This window comes from Alosa sapidissima, chromosome 2 (assembly GCF_018492685.1).
Source record: "Alosa sapidissima isolate fAloSap1 chromosome 2, fAloSap1.pri, whole genome shotgun sequence".
Lineage (NCBI taxonomy): Eukaryota > Metazoa > Chordata > Actinopteri > Clupeiformes > Clupeidae > Alosa > Alosa sapidissima.
The window spans coordinates 14,614,828-14,631,680 of NC_055958.1; the positions used below are offsets into that span (position 1 = coordinate 14,614,828).

The following is a 16,853-nucleotide window of genomic DNA, read 5'->3' on the forward strand; positions in this document are numbered from 1 at the left end:
TAAGACAAAACCATGTATTAATTGCAGTGTCCACTAGCCCAATGAATCAGAATCAAGCACCTCATGGTCACAATTTTCATGACTTTAAATGTTTTTTTCAAAAAAAATTTGGAATGCAATTATAGCCTGGTGATGCCTGTTAAACTGGGAAACATTGCACACACAACTGTCAGTGGGGTAATTAAGCTCTGGCTGCACTACTGGTAAGTCTTACTGTCACTGGTATGTACGGTCATTTCATGGTTTAAAGGAATATAAATGTGCAGTATTCAGATCACTGCATGTTTTCCCATTTCTTGCCATAACACATGCGCCAAATTGCCTCAGATTGACGTCGAGCCATGGAGATAGCCTTACCCTCAATGTAGAGTGGCTCGACTACATCGTGGTTGATCAGCTCAAAGTTCTCATGGCCGATCCAGTGCTCCACGTTGCGTTTGCGGCCAGTGAAGAAGTTATCTACCACGGTAACCTCATGGCCATCCATCATCAGCTTGTCGGTCAGATGGGATCCCACAAAGCCCGCCCCTCCGGTGATCTAGAAGAGATGGGGTGGACAGAGTAGAGAAGTTAAGACAGGAGGGAGTCAAGCAGAAAGCTTGAAGGCTGAATAGTGTTTCTAATGTTCTATAATTTTGAAGGCTTTGATTGTGAATTGAAGTGAAAGCAGTCAATCTTCCCAACAAAAAAAAAGTCATTTTAGAAGACCTAGAAAGGTAAGTGATTTTCCTTTTTAAATCAGCTGGAATGTAACAAATAGCTCTATTTAAAATTATTACAAAGGCAGGTGTGCGTCCAGCACAGTGACAGCAGGCGATTGCTTGTTCATCTTTGCCGACTGCTTGCTCGTCTTCATGGTCAGCGGAGCGTAAAAGAGTGGAGGAGAAAGCTGCCTCTTGTGACAAACCCCCTCCCCTCAACCAAGCCAGCAACAAAGCAGTACAATCACTTGGATGGGCTGTTCAGAACCTTGCCTTTTCATAGCCTGTCTATGTGTCTCTGTACCTATGTATCTCTTCTGGCGATATGCCTAGAGCATAGGAGTCAAGGCTCACTGCTAGACACATAGTCATTTTTCTTCATTGTTTTCCCAGTCTCGAAACAGGGCCACAGGTAACACAGTCATTACCGGTGCTCTGATTTAGACTGAGAAATCTTGGGGAAACAATCAAGAGAAAGGATTGCCTGGCTGAAGAAAAAAAAGTAATCGGAAATATTTCTTTGTATGGTTATTTCCTGGAGAGCAATCATGATAGAGGCATGTGTGTGTGTGTGTGTGTGTGTGTGTGTGTCTGCTTGGGGAAGGTAGCAGTGATATTCAAGAGTGGTGTTTTGACAACTCACCAGAATCCTCTTGCGGTCCTTCTCAGACAGGAATTTGACCGGGGGGTACTTCTGCGACACGCTGAGAGGAGAAGGGCAAAAACAACATGAGCGATCAATAACCTGTTCGCTTTGATCAACTCCTAAACTTCTGAAGAATTCAGTCTCACTGGAAAGAAAAGCAAGTCCAGGAGAGTGCATCAAAACCTTCCAACAGAAAGCTCATGTCACCCTCCCTTGCTGTTTGTCGCATAACCACAACAGATGAACGCCTTCATTGATACGGGCAAACACAGACATTATTACTCTTTTGTCTATTGACTTTTAGTTATTTATGCATGGCTTAGTTTGTCTTATGATTGCCTCCACCATCTGCCATAGCTATGATTCAATAACAATAAAGTTGAATCTAATCTAATCCAATCTAAAACTGATCACATAGATCTCTGTTTCTCGAGAGCTCCGCCGAGTACTGTTGGTACCAAAAAACGATTGGTTCTACCTAGCTCAAGTTGATGCTGTCAACAGCTAGAGCAGCCGGCAGCTGCAGTGCTGCATTCTGGGGGCATGAATATGGGGGCTCATATGAAAGCCTGACTACAACCTAAATTATGCTAGTTGGATGACTCCGGTCAAGAGTTGAGTGTGAAGTAGTCAATGCACTAGCCTTGTCCGTATCTACTCACTAGTCCATCTGTTCAAGTGCTTTTTGAGTTGTGTACTAACCAGGACTGAACAGGCTAAGACAAAGCCATAAACAAAGCAAGGAAAGGCCAACCAGCAAACCCCATGTCTCCAGACACAAATCTACTTGGTAATTCTTAGTTAAATAACAATCAGATGTGCGGATCAATAATTGATTGGGCTGAGTAATTAGAAAGATGTGCAAGGACTTCCGAAATAAATTAATCGGAAGAACTTAACACCTGAGGACAAACACACACACACACGCATGCGCGCACACATACTCATGTAAGTACACACATGTGTGTCGCAATGATAGAGGAGCTTTTTACGACAAATGGTCAATAGTGGACAGGCATCTTGACTAAACTGAAGGCTGCAATGACAGCATTTTCTCTGATGGCCGTGAGAATGGACTGGTGGACCTCCTAATTAAGATTTGGAGAGAAATCAAGCCATGGCAGAGCTGTACCAATGACTATAGGAGGAAGCTCAGGTGTGATGTCACCTGTATTTTTCTGTTTTTCCCCTTAGCCACCTTCTTATTCTGCCTTCAGTAGAAAAACCGAATCATCTTTTTCAATTTCACCAGCCATTTGAAAGGTCTCGCAAGGTGGCACGATGCCAACCTGTCATTTCAGTCAACAACTTGGACTTGGAGAGGCGTTGTTCTGTGCCAAAGACAGACAAGGTGAGACACCAACACTCAGACATTTAGGAGCACAGACAAAAATTTGGGCGCACAGTCAGTTCTGTACTTAACTTAAACATAATCTAACATTACACTGCAGCTAACACTTAAACATGCCAGTGCACCAATTGCGAATATTAAGAATGACTGACAACATTTAGGCTACAGGAAATAGGATTTTAAAGATAAGTGCCTACTTTATTCATATCTTTGCTTAACCTCAGTATCAGCAGAATCAATTTTAGTCTTGAGGTATTGTAGAACATCGCTTGAGGATGGTTGTTTGAGTGTCTTCCTAGCCTCCTTAGCAAGAACCTTCCATTTCTCATATGTTTTACTAAAGTGATATTGAAGCCTTTTCAATTTGTCATCATGGAATCCTTGACCCTTTTCAGTAAGTTTTCTTGTTCTCTGACCTCTCTCTAATTCCTTTTCTGCGGCACCATTGGTCTCTGTATTTACTTCAATTTCCTTTGAATGGTCTTCTTCTAAAGGTTCATTGTCAACATGTTCAGTCTGTTGTTCTTCAGCTTCATTCCTAATCTCCAGGTCTTAATTTTTAGTCTCAGAGTCATCAACATCCATTTTAGTATGTTAATTGGTTTTGTATGTCCTGTGTGTGTTAGACAGCCTGTTGGCCTTAACTGAAGATAGGGTGATATGATGGTGGAAGACCTGCTTTCTTCTTGTCCATTTCTGCCCTCCATCCTAAGAATGCCTGTGTCATCTAGTATCACACTAGCAAATAGAGCATCCTACTCCAATGACCAGCTTCCTCTGTTGAGAGTGGAGGACCAATGTTTCATTGCAAGCTCTGGTGTCAGCTGATGTCAGCAGTAACTCTGTTGGAAGCTATTCCACCTACAGCTATTTTGAAATAGATGGGGCTTATGATAACTAGGTAAGAGAGTGATGAATTTTCCATTGAAGCCTTAGAGAAGGAAGACCATTGTATCAGTTGGAAAAGCAACGCTACAAGAAAACTTTTTAAAGGGAAATCTTGGTTAATGCCAAGTGCTTTCCTCCAACTTCTGAAAGATCTGTCCTCATTTCTCTGATAGCTGACAACCACACTCCTGCTATATTGTTTGGGCCTGGATGATGGGATTATGCTTCAAAGTGGCCAATAAACCCTTGCTCTGGCTCTGTTTTTGTGGTGGTGTTTTCAAAATCCACTCAAAATGAAATGGTGGCGAGAGAAAAACAGAGCAAAAACAGAGAACTGATAGAGATAGAGAGAATGCTAAGAGGAGGACTCAGACACAACTCACGTCAACTCCAGATCATGGATCTTCTCCCTTAAGGGTGCAACTGCCTACAGGAGACAAGAGACAGAACATATTAATACTCAATAACTGCCTACAGGAGACAAGAGACATAACATATTAATACTCAATAACTGATGGCGTTATAAAAACGTTTATTATTATTTAGAGTTTGTTTGTTCGTTTGTTTAATTTAAGGCCATTTCCGCAACTAAGGCTATTTAATGGCCAGAGCACTGTGTGTTACAGAATATTATTATTTAGAGAATAAAATAATGAAAGGAAGACAGAAAAAGAAGGAGCAAATGTGGAGGTGGGAAAAGCATGAGCAGGTTTTGGAAAATCGAATTCCAATTCGGAAATATTGTTAAAAGGGGGGAAAAAAACACAGAATGACAAGTCAAACGGTGAAATGAGGGATTCCAAGATTTACAGAAGATTAGAGAGGCCCATATGAGACCCCGGAGGTATGTGGGGTTTCCTCTCAATAAACCAATTCAATCACAATATATAGTTCAACGTTCACCTGTTTTAAACCTCCTAAACGAGAGCTTAGAGAAAATTCCACAGTACAGAAGCACAGTCAAGGGAACAGGATGGAACCAGTCTTTCACCAAAAAGCAGCAAATTTGCTGAGAACAATTAAGGCTGCACTGAGGGTGAATGCTCTACTTTCAATTTTATAATGGATATTGTCCAACAGTGCACACAAACAAATATTTTAGTCACCGAATCTGGTGGCACAAATAGACTCAACAAAAAGCGATATCCTGAACTGACACACACTCAAAACAAGCAGGAGAAAAAATACACTACTCTCTCTAGTGCAGCAGTACCTTGACAACAAACATTTGGTGTGTTTTGCCACCTCTTAATGAATTATCAAATTTGTGGTAGGAGAGGAAGGCAAAATGTCACCACATTCCCCTTAACCTTCCTTAGACACCAGCAAATGAGCCTCAGCATGTTATGGCATACTTTGAACCATAAGGTCACAGGGATTGGAGATAGCAGGAAAGGCTGGGGCTAATTAATGAGGTTTCATGGCCACTGATAAGCAGGTGTTTGGGCCTGGATAATGAGCTGATAATGATCATCAATGATAAGGCTTTTTATCCAACTGTTTATGTTTATGTGTGTTTGTGTGTGTGGGTGTGGGTGTGTGTGTGTGTGTGTGTGTGTGTGGGTGTGTGTGTGTGTGTGTAAATCCATGTGTGTTCCCATGCATGTGACTGCTATTCAAATAAAAATATGGAAAAAAATAACCACACATTTGGGCAAAAGGACATTATAGATTTGTTTCAAACGGTTTAGATAACTGAGGAATGCAACATATGCATTAACTTGACTACATGACATCTCTTAATTAAAAATCCAGCTGTGAATCCTTGCCTAGACAATTTAACTTTGTGTACACGCAAAAAGAAAGAACACAATCCATGTTTTGTTTAGTGTTCCTTCTGGTGTGGCGCTACAGGCACCCTGCTATGTCTGTTAATAGTTTTGACATGAAAAGAGAGCTAGAAGAAAAACAACAACAATTGCCCAAAAGTAAAACACAACCATGTAATGCAACATAATACACAACAGCATTGAGCCCTGCTCAGCTGACTGTAACACAACATGAAACACAACAGTATAGAGCCCTGGTCCCCTGACCGTGAGCCTTAATTAGTGAGGAGCTTTATTCTACATAATAAAAAAGTGTAATTAGATTTGTGTGGTCCTGGACTAGGACAACAAAGCAGTGTGCTCACCGTGAACGAGTGAGCAAGCGAGCGGACAGGTGTGTAGAGAGCGTGGGAGGGAGGGAGGGAAGGGGTGAGAGAGAAGCAACAGATTGGGATGAGATAAAGAAGCGAGAAAAAAATGGAGTGTGAAAAAATAGCCAACTAACTTGATAAGAAAAGAGCAGTTGAATGACCAGTGACTGAGAACCAGAGAGGGTGGAGGCAGGGGGGAGAGAGACAGCGTGAGTACGAAAGGGAGGGAGAGAGAGAGTGAGAGAGAGATGCAATACTCATGGTCCACAAACCTCATCAATCTTCTGCTCTATCCGTATCTCTCCTTGCTCCTGTATGGACCTGTGTGCAGCGAAAAGGTAAAAAGAGGGGGATGAGTATGAGGAGATGAAGAGGAGAAGAGGAGGAGGAAGAGGAGGATGGAGAGAGACAGATGACTGCTTTAGCCAGAGCGTGCATGTACACACACTCCGAGAGCAAACAGTGTGACAGAAAAACGGCTTCCGCGGCGAGTCAACAAGCACCACATGTTGCCATGTTGACAGAGGAGCGGAAGCAGTCAAGGCACGCGTCCTCTCCCTGGTGCCAGCTCACACACAAGTTCTTGTCTTCCAACTGACAACCACCAAACATGTGCACACACACACACACACACACACACACACCACACATGCACCCACGCACAGACATGTAAGCAAGGCGAAGCTGATATACATCTGTTACAATAGAAAAAAAAAGTTGACAGGACGATAACGAATTTGAAAGGAAAAACACAAAGGCACCCTACATGAATCAAAAAACAAATGGAAATCATTTGCAATTGTGTTACGGTCTGAATAATTATTATTTTCTATTGAAACACAACTACCCCTATGGAGATGTCTATCTGTGTCAAGGTCCTAAACATGCCAATGATGCAACTGAAAAAAAAGAAACATTAAAATGAACTAGAAAATGTAATTTCGAGGAAATTACCAGTGCATGAAAATATAAACATACTGTATATTAACATAAAATACCAAACAAACTTTTATTTGGAAACAGTTGGCAGGAGTCATAGTTGATAACAACTGACAGTTTAAATGGCTGAACAGTTAAATAGTTGAGTAGTTTAAATAGTTAAATTAATTAATAGTGAAATATTGTAGTGAGGACATTTATTTTGAAACAGTTGTGGGCAGAGGAAATAGTAGTCTTAAGAGGGACAGATTGTATGCTTAAACCCTGAGACAGAGTATATACCGGTAGCTTAAAAGTTAAATGTAGATAGTGTAATGGATGTTGATAAACAGATTGAATGGATGTTGATGGATAGTTTAATGGGTGGATGAGTGAATGGTTTGAAGAGGATGAATGGATAGAAAGTTGGATGGAATGTGCCTTATATCCTTGTAGAATGGAGAGACACAGAGAGAGTTGGCCTAGTTAAGCAGAAAGTAGTTGATACAGGTGCAATCAGTTTAACTGGCCCTTTGATGGGTCCTAGTTGAGAAGCTGGAAGCTGATACAGGTGCAAAGCAAGGTAATTAGTCCATTGTGATGTCATAGTGCTAATGCAAAGTCTATGGGGAAAAATAAGCTTGTTTTTTGTTAAAATCTCAAAAAGTATAAAGTTTACAAAAGTGAAAAATACATTCCTCAAGTGTCCTTTTCAAGACCTATGTTACAAAGTTTGAACGAAGTTTCTACGTTAAACGGTTGAAGCTGAATTAGACACAGAAATTTGGTGGGAAGAATAAGAAGAAGAAGAAGACATGCACTTTATAAATAAATCATAACCTACCTCATATTTGTGTAGGTTCCCCAGACAGCTGAAAGAGAGATGAGAGAATGTCAACATATAGCTTATATACATTTAGTTTCTAATGTCTTAATGTACTTTAGTCCCTACAGAACAGAGGGTCATACTTTTACTGATGAAAACTTGTAACTCCGTCAACTTGTTTTGGGAACAAGCAAATGGGGTTATGGCCTTTTAAGAGAGGACTGGAAACGCCCAACTCATGTTATTACCTCGATTTGGGGATACGGATGCAGCTCAATCCAAAGACATTGGGTCAACAAGTACAGATCAATGTCACACGCTAGGCCTACGGCATCTGCAGAAAGTGGGATTCAAGCGGTGTTATCTTAAAATAAATCTGACGAATTGGGCTTGTCCTACTGTCAGCTATATGTGTGATGTCCGATACACACCCCTTGGGAAGTGTGGAGTGGGGAGGTGGAGGGATGAATAACATTCCTTTGGCCTTATTCTACACTGCTAGTTCACAATGTTCCATAAAAAGACTCCCATCATATATATGCACATACAAAGTCCTGGCCTTACTGACTAATTCCATGGGTGTTCCATGATGAGCCCAATGCAAGGAGAGAGGAGAAATGTTTTTATTCATAAGCATGAGAAAAATTGAAGGAGAGTTATATAAACAACATCAAATAATCTATGGTGGAAAAGAGAATTAGGCATACATGTTCCACTCTGTCCTGAAATATGAACGAGTCCGCTTCAGAGATTCTATGGTCATTAGAATGATCATCTAAAGGTAGCCCTCTAAAGTTACCTTGGAAACTTGACATCATCATCGCCACGGCCGAATGCCTGTGGGTAATTTACTCAACAACAAAAAAAAAAAAAAACTTTTGACTGTTGACTCACTGATCACAAACCTTCACCAACCAAACAACAGCTGCAGGGAAACTCACAATGAAGCACCACATTGCTTTTATTTCTGCAGGGCTTGGGCAAGGTTTCTGTTGTGATCACCATTGCAGTTACACACAATACTCCAGTGACAACAACAGACACACACAACCTTTCTTCAGGTTGTGCCAAGAGTAAACACAAATACAATTTGCACTCCAGAAAAAGATCAATTATTTTCTTGGGTTTGCTGATGTCAAAAAAGGAAAGCTACTACCTTTTTATTTAAATTCATACCCAACTGGAGTGATGCCCAGTTTGGTATCTTGCTCCTTTTCCTTTCATATTGGTCTTATTTTTTTATAACTTCATTTTATACCCCAGAGTTAAAAATTAGAACATTAATGACTAAATAAATATATAAACTAGATGTACCGCATAGCAGTACAAAATATGACCGCCGCTCAGTCCTGTACATCCGTTCCGCGAAAAGAAATCACACTTCAATTTGTCTCCATATTTTACTCCATCCCCCACTCTTGAAACTTTTGTGTATGCTTGTTTGGCATGCCTGAGTGTGTGTGTGCGGATGCACAGAAAGTAGCCTACTGGTGCTGAAAAGGTGAATAGATTGTAGAATAGCCAAAGAAGATGTAGCATTGTTATAAAACCTTTAAAATCTCTAAACAATCACAAGTAGGGCAGTTCATCACAGTTCATCCATTGCAACTGGATTGATGAAAGGTCACTTACACCTGTAGGCTACATTGTATTTGGGAAAAGCAAAAGGTATCAGCATAATGTTATTTATTTATTCATTTATAAACAAAAACATCTCTGTCCATGCCGTTTTCAACAGCTATCAAAAACAAAGGTGATTTTTGGATGGATGGATTTTTTGTGAATGTTTCTTCTTCTACATAAGATTTTAGTCATCTTTAGTTCATGTAATACTTTATTGTCAATGCACAAATTAAGTAACAGTAGTCTAAAACGTTATTGTTAATGCACAAATTAAGTAACAGTAGTCTGAAACGAAATGCTGTTTTACATCTAACCAGTGGTGCAAATAACTGACATGTCCAAATGGGCCTTGATGAAATGCGTCGCTAGACTGTTCATTCACATTTTAACGGGCCAAAGTTGAAGAGCTGTTGTCAGTTATTGTTCGTGCAAATATAGGCTGATTCATGTTCCCTTGCATTGTGTAACTGAGGTCAATGGCTAGTCTGGCTTTCATCAGACCAAGCTCAATCTTTTAAGAAATCAAAAAATAAATAGCGGGCAGATCAGGCTGGGTTCACCCAGCCAAGTCCATAGGCACCCGATATTGTTTAATTTTCCGATTGAGATATCCACGCTCTGGCTATTCTAAATGCAAAAATGCATCAGGGAGTTATGACAAAACTGTAACTAACAAACTAGATCCTAATAGAAAACGATGTTAGCTCCCCTAAGCTACAGGTAGGCTTATAAGGTAGGCCTATTTACAACATAAATTGTCAATAGGCTATGCTGGCGACACAAATAAAATCTCCTTTGGAAACCAATGGCTTACGCCTTACAGCATCAAGCGGAATTAAACTGCCACATCGTGGCGAAAAGTTGTAATAAAATTCACGCAGCTCCATGAGTCAAGGAAAGCGCGAATAAAGTAGCCACTTCTAAATGGGACCCACTACACAGTAGCTTAAAGGAGAATTCCGGTGTGATATTGACCTAAAGTGTATTGAAACATGATACCGAGTGTGAACGTATGTCTTATAGCCCATCTCGGCTTGTCCCCTGCACTCCAAAATCTGGCGCTAGTTAGCCGATGCTACCAACAGCTTTTTCAATAGTGGTGCTTCGGCATCGGGCTAGCCATGCAAATAAATCACTGTTTTACACCCATTTAAGAGGCTCAATGTATCTCCACACTTCATTGGTAGACTTCCGAGGGCCCTGACATTTAAAACGAGACATTGAGAACTTTGAAAAAGCACTGGTAGTTTACTTTATACAGACAGTATCTTCACGAAGTTTAGCGTTTGCAGCCATCTTGAATTTAGTCACGATAAGTCGAGCAACGAGTAAGAATGAACAGGTATGATAAGGGATCAGATTCCAAAAATAATTCAGTGGAAATGCATGGATTCCAGTTGCTGCTACTGGAAGAAACTGGAATCCATGCATTTCCAGATACAGGTGCGACTAGCGGAGGATGACTCCGTCGACCTACTATCCCTGGGGGATGAGGATGGCGACGACTTATTCCTCCCAGCCACTCAGGCTGCTCGCCCGAGCGGCGTGAGAAGTGATAGCACCGCCACTGAGGCTGATGAAGCCGCAAGCGTGGGCCTTCACAACGTCTGCAAGAGAGCAGCTGCAAAGCTCGGCGTTCCCTGGCCTGAGGCCCAGTAGGAGACCGTGTCCTCTCGCTACGAGGGAAAGAGGCTCCCGAAGGCTAAAAGCTCCACCAGACAACTACTCCCCGTCTTCCCCGAGTGCCTCGAGGAAGCCACACGCTCATGGAGCAGCCCATTCTCAGCGAAAAACCCAGCTCAAGGGCTCGCAGCGCTGGAATGGCCAGACATGGAAAGCAGTGGATTCTCCCATCTGCCCCCTGTCGAACCGCTCCTGGCCTCCCATCTCCACCCCACCCAGAAGTCTGCGATGACCCCCTCGGGACCCGCATTCCCCTCCAAAGCCGACAATTTCCAGTCCGCCGTGACTGAAAAAAGCTACAAAGCAGTGGCGTCGGCGGTGAGAGCTCTCAATGCCTCATCTCTGCTCATGGCCTACCAAGCCGAGCTGGAGGAAGACTTCTCGTCCGCCCCCAACCAGCCAGCTGTGTGGGACGAAATGTGTGTGGTCACAGACCTCTGCCTACGGCTACACAGGTGTGCGGTGCAAACGGCGGGACGGGCTATGGCCCTCATGGTCTCTAAAGAGAGAACTCGCTGGCTCAACCTCTCCAGCCTCTCCCACAAGGAGAAGACCCAGCTGCTAGATGTGCCCGTGGACCCCAAAGGCCTCTTTGGACCAGCCGTGGCCACTATGCAAAAGCGGTGTGAGGAAAAGAAACGGGACGGTGAAGCGCTGCAGCTGTGCCTCCCCAGAAAGGCACAAGCCCCCACTCCCAAAGCACCCAGACAGATGTTCTCCGAGGCAGCGGCACGTCCGCCGCAGTACCGGATACCGAGACGTCAGCTCCCGACTCAGACTGCCACTCAGAGCCTTGGTAACACCCCCGAGCTCAAAGGTGCCTGGGTTAAAAAGCCCTTTAACCCTAACGCGACACAGGGAGGTCAGCAAAACCCCCCACCCGCGCAGGGAGCAAGAAGAAGAAGCGCGCCTAGTACGCGCCTTGCAGGCGAGGGGGGGCGGGTCCAGCCAGACGTTCCCCCCTCCTCGACTCACACCGGCCCCGTTCCTGGGCCTGTTCAAAGAGGCATGCAGAGGCCACAGAGGCGCTCGCAGTTCACAGCCCACTGAAGCGGAGAAGAGACCTGGAGTGCCAGTTCGAGCCCCAACAGAGTCTCACAAGCACACACCAGTGCCTCCCTTCAAAAATAAATGTTTCGGTGCGCAGCCAGGCCGAGGGCCGAGGGCGTATCCGTCAAAAGAATGCAAAAAATTGTCAAATGAACAAAAAAGCTCTCACAAAAAGTCACGAGCCATGTTCAGTGGCAATGGCGTGCAATCACTCCCTAATAACGCAACCAGACGGAGCCAAAGCTCCACCGGGGGCGATGGGCAACATAAGCACGCTAGCGTTGCAGCCCACGCCAGCTCGATGGCGTCATTTCGCCACTGACCGAGCGCATCCAGTACTGCAAGTGAAGTCAGACTGGATAATAGTGATGTAGTACTCGAGTCCGGTCTCGGACTCGAGTCCGGTCTCGAGACCAATTTCTGCTTTCTCGGTCTCGTCTCGGACTCGTTCCTTCAAAGACTCGGTCTTGACTCGGTCTCGGACCACAGTGGGAGGAGAAGGACTCGTAATTTCAGACCGAGTCCTCGAGACCAACGCATTTTTTATGTTCATATAAAAAAACAGACAACACATAACAACAATAATAATAAAATGCAATGTTGACCGGCATTATTTGAAAATGACATCCCATGGTGCAATGCAAAGATACTGCCGTCAGAGCCGTTTATTTATCTCTATGGCTCTGCTGCCGGTGAGTGTCTGTAGGTCAGCATAGTCCATATTAAGACGTTAAGACTGCTCCTCTAAACAATTCCCAATCTAGCTTAGTCTGTAGGCCTAACTGTTGATTATTAACTGGGGTGATATTAAATTCTGAATATTAAAACTGAATTTTTTTTATGGTCTTGGTCTCGACTCGGTCTCGACTCCTAAAGGACTCGGTCTCGACTCGGACTTGCTTCTTCAAAGACTCGGTCTTGACTCGGACTCGACTGTATTTGAAAACCAACAGACTCGGTCTCAACTCGGTCTCGACCCTTCAAAGACTCGGTCTTGACTCGGACTCGGCATAGGCGGTCTCGTCCCCATCACTACTGGATAATAAAGATTATAGCGAAAGGCTACCGTCTACAGTTCGCTACACCCCCACCCCCGTTCAATGGGATTGTACAATCCCACGCTACAGGGGAATCTGCCCGTGTTTTACAGAGGGAAATAATTTCCCTGTTAAACAAACAAGCGATCAGGGTAGTCCCCTTCGAGCAAATCCGTCACGGTTTTTACTCGAGGTATTTTCTGGTCCCAAAGAAAGGGGGGGGCTTGCGCCCGATATTGGACCTGCGTGCACTGAACAGATACCTAAGAAAGTACAGGTTCAGGATGCTAACCAACGACGCATTAATACGCATCGTGCGCCCGGGCGATTGGTTCACCTCAGTGGATCTGACCGATGCGTTCCTACACGTCCCGATCTATCCGCCCCACAGAAAGTTCCTCAGGTTTGCCTTTCGAGGTGTGGCCTACGAGTGGCTTGCCCTCCCATTTGGCCTTGCGCTCAGCCCCAGAGTCTTCGTCAAGGTCACCGAAGCGGCTATCGCGCCGCTCCGGGAAAAAGGTTTACGTCTGGCTACTTTTATCGACGACTGGCTGGTGGCCGCGCACTCATACCAGGAAGCGCAGCAGCACACGGCTCTCCTAACGGAGCACCTGTTGTTACTAGGCTTCAGAATAAACTGGGAGAAAAGCGTGCTGTGCCCGTGTCAGATCACCACCTTCATAGGGCTGTCTCTAAACTCCGTCTCATTCAGAGCGCGCCTGTCAGCGGAACGAGTCATAGCGTTCCGCGCATGCCTCGCGCTTTTCCGCAGGGGGGCTACTGTGAAATTCAGGGTCTGCCTCAGACTCCTGTGCCTCATGGCGTCAGCCTTGGTGGTCGTTCCCCTCGGCCGTTTATACATGAGGGCTATTCAGCGATGGGTGGCGTCGCTGGGATTGAATCCCTCGCGTCACTGCCATCGCCCTGTCGCAATCTCAGCAGCCTGCTGCGCTAAGGCCCTGGAAACGCCCACTCTTCCTCACAGAGGGAACTACGATGGGTGCTGTCCTACACAGGAAAGTAGTGACGACGGATGCCTCGCTGAGCGGCTGGGGAGCTACCCACGAGGGCAGGTCGATAAAGAGGGTGTGGGACTCACACATACAATCTTTGCACATAAACCGTCTAGAACTGATGGCGGTTTGGCTCGCACTCAGACATTTTCTGCCCATCCTGAGAGGGCATCATGTCTTGGTCAGAACAGACAACACCACTGTGGTGGCTTATGTCAACAAGCAGGGGGGACTGAGGTCTCGTCATATGCACACGTTGGCACAGACTGATCTTATGGAGCAGCACACGGCTCCTGTCGTTGAAAGCCACACACGTCCCCGGTGTATTGAATTTGGGTGCAGATTTATTATCCAGCGGCAACCCCCGCTACGGAGACTGGAAACTCCACAGCGATGTGGTGGCTCAAATCTGGTTGCGAACGGGTCGAGCGAAAGTGGACTTATTCGCCTCAGAGGAGAATGCGCAATGTCCGATGTTTTTCTCCCTGTGCGATCAGAAAGCCCCGTTAGGGATAGATGTTTTGGCACACCAGTGGCCACACGTCCTGCTCTATGCCTTCCCTCCGTTGGAACTGATCACTCCAACGCCAGGGTGCGGGAACAGAGCCTCTCACTCATTCTCGTAGCCCCGCACTGGCCAGGGAAACCCTGGCTAGCAGAAATAATCCCGTTACTCCACTCCCCACCGTGGCCGCTGCTCCCCCGCAGGGACCTGCTGTCCCAAGCGAACGGGGAAATATTTCACCCTCATCCAGAGGTCTGGCCCTCTGGGTCTGGCCCGTGAAAGGCTGAATCTGACAGCTGCAGGACTGCCCTGCAATGTCATAGCGACCATTCAGAGCGCTAGGGCGTCATCAACTAGGACGTTGTATGATAGCAAATGGCGTGTATTTAAGGACTGGTATATTAAAACAGGGACGATAGCCTTCCAGTGCTCTGTGGACGTTATCCTTACGTTTCTGCAAGACTTACTGGATAAAAACAAGTCCTTCTCCACTGTCAAAGTTTACCTGGTTGCCATCTGGGCCTGCCATGTAGGCTTTGGGGAAAAAAAGGCGGGCCAGCACCCTCTCATACGTCAATTTTTACGAAAGGGGCTCGACGCCTCCACCCGGTTTCTAAACCACTGGCCCAGGGCTCGAAATTAACGATGTCCCGACGTCCCGGGGACCATAAAAAATGCTTCCGGGACACAATAGAATGATGTCTGGGACAACTCTGGGACAGTAGAAAAAATGGCAAAGCAAATTTCAAGATAGGTACTTTTTCCCTAAACTGTTCACATGGGAATCTAAACGTATCTTTCTTGTCTGAATAAAATACAGAATCTGGCCTATACAAAATATGACCTGGCGTGACGGGCAGCTGGCAAAAGCAGCGTTAGCCAGCTGATCTGTAAAGAAGCGGTTTTGTACACGCAGCCTTACAACACTGTTTAGGCTACTGCTCTTCAAATCACTGTAGGCTACAATGTTATTTTTGGTACAAATATAGTAAGATACCCAAATGGGCTGGGTGCTTGCGTTTCCTTAGGAATCTGCCATATTGGTTAAATGAATATTGTGACTTATAGGCCGACACAAAAATATGGCAAGGGTGGTAGGCCTAATGGGTCACTTTCCGATATAGAGGTTAACTTACCTAACTAGCAGGCAGGTAAATGGCATTTGTTTTCATGACATTGTGAACATTTTTGACTGATAGTGTAGGCCTAAGGTTACACTGGTGTTCTAAAAAAAAAACGAGATGACAGTCCTCTCTGACTAAAAGGGTACGTGTTTTCTGTCATTGACAGACAAACGTCACCAATATCATGCTGAGCTAAATAGCCTACTGCAACTGCGATTTGACAAAACGATAGTGTTGCAAGGTAGCCTATAACAATGAAAACAGTTATTTAAGTTAGCATTTGACATTTCGCTGTGGCAGTTCTAAGGGGTGTCCAAACTGCGGCCCGCCATGCACTTTAATCCGGCCCGCCGAGCATTTATTAGTTTATCAAATTATTAAAATAGGCCGCTTGCTATTTTTTCCAGCAATAGACGACGTTGTGGTTAACTTTAGGCTACTGCAAACTGCTTTACACTCTTCTTAGAGAACGTTTACAATGTCAAAACAGCTTGTTACATCGAGATACATATTCTAACTACGTTTTGCTAATTAATTTAATTGGGAACGCATTTGAGGGTGTGAGCGTGGCAGGAGAGTAGGCTAGCCTATCTGACAGCTTTGTGGTAATTTCCCACGCTAGGCTATTGTTTTCACTGAGATCTGTGGCCATGACATCACACCAAACTGACATTGAAATTAAAGACACGTGAAAATAGATTATTGACGGAATGTTTTACAACCCTGTCCGTCAAAACGATGGACAATGAATGTCTAGTGCAACCTCAAAAAAGAGCCAAAAGCGCAATCTCTGAAAATGAGTGTTGTGTGAAACAGCAGATGATTAATGAAATGGTGTTTAATAAATTGTTCAGAACTGACATGGTGGACCAGTACGAGTTAATTAAGTGATGCAAGTTACTGATTATTATGCTGTTTATTATGTAGAATGGGAAAAAACAAGAACTTGAATTTGGGACACTGGTGTTTAAGTCCGGGACAGTGCCAAGTAGAATTCGGGACAGCTGCGGGACACTGAGAAAAAAAGTTAATTTCGAGCCCTGCACTGGCCCCTTCATGGGATCTGCCGATGGTTTTGGATGTTCTGTCTCGCCCTCCCTTCGAGCCATTACAACAGTTGGATCTTAAAGTGCTCTCACTCAAGACGGCTTTGTTGGTGGCTTTGGCTACGGCTAAACGCGTAAGCGATATTCATGCCCTATCTGTGAATACAGCCTGTATGCAATTTTTCCCGGGTGACTCGAAGGTTGTATTAAAACCCAACCCAGCGTTCATTCCGAAGGTTTTCAACCCGTCACTGTCGTGTCGGCCGATTGAACTATTTGCGTTTAACCCACCGCCTTTCTTT

At 44.6% G+C, this 16,853-nt stretch overlaps 1 protein-coding gene across 1 annotated transcript in view; it reads right to left on the reverse strand.

Moving 5' to 3' along the window:
- Positions 1-16,853, reverse strand: part of uxs1 (UDP-glucuronate decarboxylase 1) — a 71,852-nt gene that overhangs the window by 43,327 nt on the left and 11,672 nt on the right. The window contains exons 2-6 of the mRNA XM_042076176.1: positions 7,489-7,516; positions 5,999-6,047; positions 3,970-4,013; positions 1,345-1,405; positions 358-538 (exon numbers count right to left, since the gene is read on the reverse strand). Of these exons, the coding sequence (XP_041932110.1) occupies positions 358-538; positions 1,345-1,405; positions 3,970-4,013; positions 5,999-6,047; positions 7,489-7,516 (363 nt within the window). The remainder of the gene's footprint in view (positions 1-357; positions 539-1,344; positions 1,406-3,969; positions 4,014-5,998; positions 6,048-7,488; positions 7,517-16,853) is intronic.